The sequence below is a fragment of the Physeter macrocephalus genome, chromosome 11 (genome assembly GCF_002837175.3).
Source record: "Physeter macrocephalus isolate SW-GA chromosome 11, ASM283717v5, whole genome shotgun sequence".
NCBI classification, from domain to species: domain Eukaryota; kingdom Metazoa; phylum Chordata; class Mammalia; order Artiodactyla; family Physeteridae; genus Physeter; species Physeter macrocephalus.
Window position 1 is genome coordinate 170,629,882 of NC_041224.1, and position 9,914 is coordinate 170,639,795.

The 9,914-nt window shown below is 50.0% G+C and overlaps 1 protein-coding gene across 2 annotated transcripts in view; it reads right to left on the bottom strand.

The window, feature by feature from the left end:
• Positions 1 to 1,781: 1,781 nt before the first annotated feature.
• Positions 1,782 to 9,914, bottom strand: part of FBLN5 (fibulin 5) — an 89,539-nt gene continuing 81,406 nt past the window's right edge. For both annotated transcript variants that reach the window (XM_007105047.3, XM_007105045.2), the window contains one exon: positions 1,782 to 2,755. In XM_007105047.3, the coding sequence (XP_007105109.1) occupies positions 2,594 to 2,755 (162 nt within the window). In that variant the 3' untranslated portion in view covers positions 1,782 to 2,593. The remainder of the gene's footprint in view (positions 2,756 to 9,914) is intronic.

Below are 9,914 nucleotides of genomic sequence, written 5' to 3' on the forward strand. Positions count from 1 at the left end.
AGCCAGCCCCAGCAGACTCCAGCGGAGGGGGCACAATGCTGAGATTTGAAGAGCAGGCTTATCCCCAGTCTTGTGAAAATAATAACACCCGACTATTCCCAAGGGGTGGCCGAAGGCAACAGCTTTTTGGGTTCTGTGAGCCTCTGTATCTGTTTCCCAAATGCCTGGGGTTTGGCCCTACAGTACATACACGCTTAGCCCCAGGGCATTTTTCCCTTAAGTTTTTAGTTTAGGGTATTTTAAGGTAAATTGATCCCACATGCTTCTGATTCATTTACACTGAACTCATCAGACTATGTTTGGAAAGAACAATCTGCAGGCCAAGAAGCTCTTTGAGGCTGCTTTTATGAATCTTTCTGTGCCCTTTTTCTTAGAAGTAGGAAGCCACGTCTTGACATGAACAAATAAAATGCAAGTCCTAGAGACTCAGGTCTGGTTCCAAATGTGGCACCTCTGAAACCCATGGGTCCTCAAATCACCAAGACAAGGCTGCCCCTCCTTCTTTTTCAGAAGTGAAAGGAAACCTTACCCTCGAGTTGTGTTGAGCCTGAGTCAGTCATTTGGAGCGGCTCTCGGTGCAGAGCTCACATAGCCTTCAGCATTCTAACTCCACACCCAGTCCTGACACCTAAGCCTCCCCACCCAGTGGGAGCCCAGGGCTCAGGGCCACCTCTGCTCTCTGCTCTGTGGATCTGGGTCCGCACACTGGCAAGTCTGTAGGAAATTGTCCTTTCTCTTCTGAGCTATGAAACTGGGGCGGTATGTAGTTGATTTGTTACTGGTGTTACTGTTAATATCATTTGAACCTGACGGAGAGGGCACAATGGGAAATGGTTTGGAAGAGCTTTGTTTTAGGAAGGAAGAATTAACATATCCCCTCTGGAGGCTGACTGGAACCAGGAAATGTTTGACTTTACTCCTTCCCCTTTTAGTATAAAAGAAGCCTGAGGTCTAACTCAAGCAAGATGGTTCTTTGGGACATGAGTCCACCGTCTTCTCGGTCTGCTGGCTTTCCAAATAAAGTTGCTGTTCCTTGCCTCAACAATTAGTTGCTCAATTTATTGGCCTGTCATGCAGAGAGCAGTACAAGCTTGGACTCGGTAACAGGGCTGACTCCTGGGATGGGACACAAAGGTAGCTGTCCCCACCTGTTCTCCCATCTGTGACTTGCGCCTTTGACTCTCTCTGTCCCTGCCTGGGGTACCAAGGTTGAAGGGAATTCAGGTCCCTGACCAGGAAAAGAAAAATGAACCCTACACGTAAGAAAAGATGTTGAGGGCAAGGTGACCAGGGCTTGGGCCACATTTGTCTCCCTCTCTTTATGCAATGAGCTCTCAACTCCACCTATTGATTAAAGGTTTTAAGATTCCCCATGCCTGGGCCCTACCTAAGACCGACTAAATCAGAATCTCTGGGGGTGAGGCCCAGGAAGTCAGGTTTTTTTCTAGAAAGCTCCACTGGTTATCTACTACTCAGTCAGGGATGACGGCCACTGATTTAAAGTAACTTGATACATGCCTATTCCAGAAAATTACCTGGAAATAATCTACATCAAGGGGCATTGTTTGTTGTCTTCCAATTGAATGGAATAAGATTCAGGCTTGATGCTCTCCCCTCCCTCCTCCACCACCATTTCTCTCCCCACCCTCACTCCTTATCATGTTGTTGACGATCTCACTCTCCGGAGAGCTTTTCAAGCCAGTACACAATAAACTAAAGAGAACGAGAACCAACCCCAAATGCTGAATCATCTACGATGCCAAAATGAACCAAACACAAGATCTCTTCAAATATTTAATCAGTTTGGAGACCTCTGCCTTCCAACCCAGTTGTGTAAAAATTCTAAAGAAAGCATGATGAAGGGGTCCTCAAAGAAAACGTTGGGCTAAAATGGAGAGGAGACTGGGTTTGGGAAGACAGAACATAACATGTGCCTTAAGGCCTTCTGAAGGAATTCTACCGTGGATTAAAAAAAAAAAAATACTCAAATGAACAAGAAAGGATTAAACAGTTATACAGATTTAAGGACAACTAAAACTTCTTTTATGGCTGAAAATACCAGACATGGCTTTGAAATAGACTCTTTAAAAACCCTTAGATCCTGTTGTGGTTTCTTTCCATAGGCTTCTCTGTACATGCAAGCAGCAAGCTAGCTACACCCAGCATCCCCAGGAGCATTTTGGGCCTTGGCAAAGAAGCAATCAGCGGGAGATAGAAAGAAGGCCTGGAGGAGTGAGAGGAAGTGGTTCACAGTTTTTGAACGTGGACTCAGACCCCAGCCAACCTAATCTATTTTCTTTGAAAAAATATGGAAATAAACTGAAGGCCTTGAAAAATCACCATCGATCTCAGGTTAGGGTGCCAATGATAATGCTTTTTGATAACTGCGTCATAGCAACTGGGGAAGCATGTCCTTCAAAGTGACGGGGTTTATAATAATACAGGCGTGGTCGGGACTCGGGGCTGACTCCCCAGGAGACGTTCAGCAGGAAGGGTGTCCCGTCTTTCTCGCTCTCATTCTCTCTCTGGTTTCTTCGCTTCTCCTGTCCCTTGGTGCTGTTGAGAGGCAGTGTCAGAGGCTCCAGCCCGGGGCTCAGAATGGGTACTGAGACACGTATATCCGCAGTCGGATCACGGAGCTGCCTCTGAAGTTGATGACGGTGTTGACAGTGATCATCTCCAAGTCCAGCTGTATGTCCCGGGGCCCTTTGATGGGGCGTGTCATCACCAGGGTGGCACTGATGGGGCCTGTTTGCTGTGGACGGAACCGGGGATACCAGTTAGAGAAAGTCCGACTGGCTTAAGGAACCAGGGTGAGCTTGACCCCAGAAGCTGTTAAACAACGGCAGAGAGGGTGGGAAAAGCTGTCCATCAGGAGACGTGGCCTCCGGGACAGTCACCAAAGCAGAAGGCCAGGTGGTCTGGCCACAGCCGGCCTCTGTAGCCCCAACCAGGGCGCTCCCCTTTGCCCACTGCTGGCAGACAGACATCCCTCGATGCCATGCTCTTCCTCCGACTTTGCTCACTCTCCACCTGGCTTCTGCCTGCTGTCCCTTCAGATCTCACCTGAAATATCACCTCCTCAGAGGAGCTTCTGTGCTTTCCCCAGTCTAATTCAGGTCCCTATGACCCTCTGCCAGTGCCCTCTACGTCGCCTAGGAAGGAAGGTATTCGTTACCATGTGTCATCGTCCACCCTATTTACTTGGTCCACACTAGACTATGAACTCTGTAAGAGCAAGGACCAGGGGCAGGTTTTCCACCCCTGAACCCCCCAGCACCCAGCACGGTGTCTAGCATGTGGTAAGTGTTCAGTGACTGTATCTTGAATCAAAGAATGAACAATTGTCCAAACGAACTACGTGACTCAGGGCTGTCACTTCACTTCTCTGTGCCTCCTCTCTAAAATGAGGGTTTGTACCAGATCAGTAGTTTCCAAGTAAACAGCTCCAAAGCACCTGGGACACTTTTTAAACTAACAATTCCAGGGGCCAATTCCAAGATTTTCTGCTTCAGCGGATTTTTCGATGATGCCTGGAGAAGTGTGACTTGTTTACCAGCCTCTAGGCAGTTCTGAGCGTAGCCCCTGCTGGAGGTCCCGCTGGACACTCTGCACTCACTGACAGCTTCACCACTCTGTGACCCTATCGCTGTGGTCCTGATAACTTCATGTGAGCTTTTTTCCTCCTTTGAATCTTTTTCTAAAGCTTTCAAGGAGGTAAGGAGAGAGGACTGACATAACTGAGCTTCCGCCATGTGTGAGGCACTCTTCCGGCCACTTGTATGTATATGTGCTTATTTAATCCCCATAAAAGCTCGGAGAGTCCTGGCGACTCAAAGTGTGGTCCCTGGACCAGCAGCATCAGCCTCATTAGGGTGCTTATGAGAAATGCAGGATCTCAGGCCCCCCTAAGACCTACTGAGCCAGAATCTGGAGCTTAACACAATCTGCAGATGATTCATGGGCACATTAACAATTGAAAGGTGCTCATCTAAAAGCACAGGACCCAGTCTGGGGAACCTAACTGCCATACTAAAGGTATGTCTCATTATTTCTTTTTTTCCCTCTTCCTTGTGAACTGAGGCTCCATGAGTTAAGTCATTGCTTAGGGTCACTAGACCAGTCAGGGGCAGAGACAAGGGATACCATTCCGGTGCTTTTGTCTGACCCCAAACCCCAGGGCTTTTTTACTGCACAATTATCAGAAAAGACCGATGTGTGCTGTACTTCTTCCTAGCACTGCCCTGAAGGTCAGATGCTCGGGAGTCAGTGTAACGGCCAGAGAGTGGGTCCCTGGAAAGGAAATAGCATAAAGGGAGCAGGACATGCTGGATAATCCCTTCCTACAAGCTGCAGAGTCCAATGCTGTGCCCGGAAACTGAAAGCAACAAGCTCCGCAAAATCAAGAAACTTGGCTTGTTTAAAGCCACGCCAGGCATTTTATCTGTCTCCTTGAAGGGAGGGCTCCCCATAAAGTTCTGCACATCCCCAAGAGCTGCCACAGGTAGGACAAGGGCGGGGCAGGCAGACAGGTGCCATCCAGGTAGTGGGACCCCCCCCCACCGCCCCCGTCCTCTGGGCTATCAGCAGCTTTACAGCCACACCATTTCCTCTTGGCATCAGCTCCCTCCATTCCCGTCAGCATCCACGCAATTGACACCCTCTCACGCAGAGGATCGCTAGCACTTCCTTGTCAATTCTTGCAAAACCTCCAAGCCCTGGGCCAGGACTTCAGAGGGTACAGCCAAACAAGGAAATGCCCAGGGCATTTACATATACAAATACCTCACCAGCTTTCACTGTGTGCATGAACAAAGGCCAGGAGCTGAGGACCCTGAGCTGAGGGCAGGCCTCTGGAGGGAGAGCTGCAGAGGCTGGGACGGCGACTGGAGTGGCTGGAAACTTCCCAGTTGTCCCTTTGGGCTGTCCTTGTAAATGTCTCCAGAGTGTGACAGCATCGCTGCCTCTCCTATTTGGAAGTAATCTTAGAGCTCAGACAGTCTGATCCCCACCGGGGTCAGATCTACAGCAGCCTGAGAAAGGCCTGCCCACAAGCACACAGAGGACTCAAGTGCCTGCCAAGAGAGCTAAGGACCGACATCTCCACTCCTCACTGGGCTTTTAGGGCAGAGCCAGGGCATTAATGAAATAGGCCTCCCAAGAAGCTCTCGTCATTGGTGGACTTGGTGGTCACTGGTACAAAATGATGATGGTGACGGTGATGGTGGTTGATACTAGGCATTTGGTTATGACCTTGCATACATCCCTTATTTAATCCTCATAACCCTACAAAGTAAGTAGGTTAAGTACAGTAGCACATGGTACTAGAGCATCTGACTCCAAAAATCAAGCTTCTAGCCACTAAGCTGTACGATAAGGTCTCAAGTATCTCTCAATTTCCTGACGTCCCATGGCACTTACTCTAGTTGAGAATCACTCCTTTGCATTGTAAATGTTTGCCTGGTTGTTTTCCCCTCCCTACCATAGTGCGGATTCCTGGGGGCAGAGGCCACATCCTGTTTGTCCCTGAACTCTCAAAGCCTGACTCAGAGCTGCATATGCAGCGGTGCTGAATTAACCTCCATGACAGAAGAAGGAGTGAGTGACTGAATGCCTGTGAAGCTGCCCGCATGGGAGTAGCTTGCGAACACCCCACCCGCTGTCTGGCTGTCTGTCTTCGTGGCCCTGCTCCTACACACGCTCGGGTCTGTTCTGAGTCAACTCGCGGGACGGCATTGTCTGACATGGGGCAAGCAGCCAGGCCACAGCAAGTCAGCTTCCCTTGGCCCGGCCACGTGATCCCCGTGCACTTGGCTACAGTCTGTACCCTGTGACCGTGCTCCTTCTTCTGGCCCTACTTGTGTCCCTAAGCCACCTGGCCAAAGCCAATCACCAGTCCTCTGTCCAGGGCTCAGTGTGAGACAGACTGCCAACGGGGCTCATGAAAGGGACATGCGCCTGCGTATGCACCTGTGCATTTGTGTGCACGCGTGTGCATACTTGTGCATACCTGTACCTATGCATACAAGCAAGTGTGTGCATGTGAGTGTGTGTGTGTGCACGAGTGAGTGTGCATTTGGTGGGTGTGGCTGTGCACACCTGTGTGTGTGTGCACGCGTGTGCATGCATGTGTGGGTTTGTATGCACGTGGCTTGCCTGCTGCGTAAAATGAAGCTCTTCCCAGGTGCTCGTAATATAGTCAGTGACTCTCAGGGTGGCAGAGCCTGAAGAGCCATCAAGCCCCACCCCTCACAGGATGCTCCAGTCCCTTGAGCATCTCTGACCTCTCCAGGGCCCAGCAGCCCACAAACGCTTAACAACAGTAGTAGCAGCAGCAGAAACGATGCTATCGATACAATCATAACTAATGCTTACTGGACACTTTCTATTGTGATTAGATGTTAAGGTAGACTTTTCTTGTTATCTCAATCTCGGCTGAGACCCCAGAGCTAGAAAAGTAGGTGAAAATACCCTGCATCCTAAAGAGAAACGTGAGAGTATGTACAGATACTGGTGGTAGACTGCCTGGGTTCGAATCCTGCTCTGGGGTCTCCGGCAAGTTACTTCGCCTCCCTGTGCCTCAGTGTTCTCATCTGTAAAGTCGGGAAGGTCAAGCAGGCCCCAGAGCACAGGACTGTGGTGAAGATGAAAAGAGTGATACATGACAAGTACTTGGCATATGCCCAGCACCGTATAGGATTTGCTGCCAGTGCTGTCTGTGTAGTTCCTGTTGCTGTTGTTATACGATATAAGTGTATTAAACACACTTACCAGCCCCAAAATCAAGCAAGAGGGGCTTTCAGTGTGGGTCCCTTGACATTAAAGGATGCAGAGAGCAGCAGCGGAATTTTCTGGAGAAGTCTAGGGAAGAGAGCCCCAGAGCTGCCTTGCACCACAGGGAGGAGACGGGGCTGCAGGGGAGCTGGCTGTTGGTGTCCTGAAGGCCCAGTGTAAGGTCTGCCTGCCAGGGTGAGGCAACACACACACACACACACACACACACACACACACACACAGACTTTCTGAGAGAGAGGTTTGTGGTGACAAGCGGCCAACTAGAGGCCCTCGCCCACATCTGGGAATGGTCAGTGCAAAGTCCTCAGGGAAATCTCCAAAGAACCCACAAAGCATCCCATGAAAGCAAGAGCATTTGGGCTCTGCCCCAGAGAGAGCAAAAAGGCCTGCCTACAATGGCAACAATCTCGAGTAAGGCCCCATCTCTCCTAACCGCTCCCCTTCCACCATCTGCATCCCCAAAACCCTGGAGGAGGAGCCAGGGCAGCACGGTCAGTGTGGGGAGGGGAAGAGGAAGGCAGTGCAGAGGCCAAGGTGGTGGTGGTGGGGGCGGCGGGGGGCGGGGTGGAACTTTACACTGAAGGAGAGACTGGGCAGTTGAAGTTTCCACGTAAAGCAGCTGGGACTTCTGATATGGGAAGAAAGACAATTCAATAGTAACTGAAAGTGCCTGCGAATCTGACGGGATCCACCTGAGAGCTCATCCAGGTGTGTGCAGGTTCAAGACAGCAGAGTGAGAGAAAGAAAGTTATTGAATGTTCCATCCTGCTGGTTTGATAAAAACAGCCGTTCTGTGCTCCAGGCACTGCGCTAAGTAGATGATCTCATCCATTCCTAAAGCAGATACTGTCATTATCCCCTCTTTACAGATGAGGAAACTGAGGCTCAGAGAAGTTAGGTAACCTGCCCAAGGTCATACGGTTGGTAAGTTATAGAATGCAAACGAGGCAGGTCAGCCTGTCTCCAGAGCCAACATTGGAATGACTCCATGGGGCCTCCTGAGGAGGGCACTGCAGCTTTGCACAGCTTGGAAAGGGAAAGCCCTGCTTCCTCCAACAGATTTCTGTCTTCCTGGCCCCATGCCCTGTGGCTTCACAGGGCCCCTACACGGAGCCTGTTTTCTCTTCCCAGGGGCAGCCTTCGAGATCTTTCCAGCCAGGATCCACCTCCCCATCCCTAAGTTCCTTCAGCCATTCCCAGGGCAGGTCTATGTTCCCTCACCCCCTTCGTGTCCTGACATCCTCATCTGAATAAATACTAAAGAATAAGGGCCCTTCTCAATGTTCTCAGAGAGAAAGCAAACCACGTACAGCTCAAAGTTTTGTGAGTTTCAAGGGTCCCCTAGTCGCTGTGACAATCCAGGCAGTAGAGGAAGCTGCCAGGAAGGGGCCCTCCCACGTGTTCACTCCACTTGGAGAAGAAGACAATCTTCTTCCCACACCTCCCACCCCGCCTCCCCCACCATTGCGGGGTAGCTCTTACAAGTCAGCCTCACAGGGAACATTTGGGTCTAGGGGATTTTAGGAGGTGGTGACCTGGGAGTGAAATCTTGCCGAGACAAGGCCACTTTCTGCAGATCTTCTACTCTGCTGGGGTGGCGGGGGGGGAGGGTAACCTGAAGCAGGTAATGTGGGTGATGGTATTTTAAATCCCCAAGAGGGCCACCTCTGTGCCCTGTGATTGGGACCCACTGTGTCTGTACAGATGACAGAGGCCAGATTGGAGAATCCTGGTGGGCTAGGCTTATGTTCGGGGTGTGTGGGGGGGGGTGTTGGGGGGTGGAAAGCCCCCAGAGGCTCAGGCAGGTGGGCTGTGCTGGGTGGCTATGGCTTACGGGTTTGGAGAAAGGACTGACAGAGGCTCAGCTCATCTTTGTCATCTTGAGAAGTTCCTCTATCCTCAACTCATTCCATCTTCTTCCAAAGCCCTTGATCTCACTATACTGATCTACAGAGGCTGGGTCCGCAGATATGTTATCACACATGACCCAGCCCTGTTAGGGTCTTGCCAAAAAACGTATTAGTGAGGAAACAGGCGATACCAGCTCCTGGGGCCTTTTCTAATCTGTTCTAATCCTGCTTCTGAGACCTCTCTGTTTTCAGACAGTCCCAGCACCAGAGACAAGGACTGGAAGATGCTGCCCAGGGCTGGGGAGAGGGCAGGCAAAGAGCTCAGATATATGGTACCCTCACAGGCCAGTGGGCTGTGTCCCATGAAAGTGTGTAAACTTCTGAGTCTAGCGCCCCACAAGGACCCTGGAAGACCACATACTGTATTCGTTAGTAATGCAGATTCCTAGGCTGAATCATGGCCCCCAAAAGTATCAGGTCTTAATCCCTGGAACCTGTAAATGTTACCTTATAAGGAAAAGGGATCTTTGCAGACATGATTAAGTTAAGGATCTGGTCACGGGGAGATTATCCTGGATTACCTGGATAGGCCCTAAATCCAATCACGTGTCAACTCGAAGAGACAGAGGGAGATTTGATACACACAGAAGAGGAGGAGGCTCTGTCACAGTGTGACAACGGATGCAGAGATAGGAGTGATGTGGTCACGAGCCAAGAAATGCTGGCAATCACCAGAAACTGGAAGAGATGAGGAATGGATTCTCCCCTGGAGCCTCCAGAGGGAGCACGGCCCTGCTGACATCTTGATTTCAGGGCAGTAAAAATGATTTCAGACTTTTGGCTTCCACAATAAATTTCTGTTGTCTTAAGCCACCAAGTTAATGGCAATCTGTTACAGCAGTCACTGGAAACCGATACACTAGGCCTTAGCCACCATCTTCTGAAATAGATTCTCTACAGAGGATGCTCTGGAATTCATTTTTTCAACAAGTACCCAAATTCACACTGAAATGTGAAAAACATCGCTCTAAGCCAGGGGGCTCTAAAGACATGTGATCACCCCAGAGGTTGCAGGAGATGAAGCTCAATAATAGAAATGGTACAGTACTGGGTGTATATAATTTACAAAGAAGCAAATATATATATATATATATATATATATATATATATTTTTTTTTTTTTTTTTTTTTTTTTTTTGGCGGTACGTGGGCCTCTCACTGCTGTGGCCTCTCCCGTTGCGGGGCACAGGCCCCGGACGCGCGGGGTCAG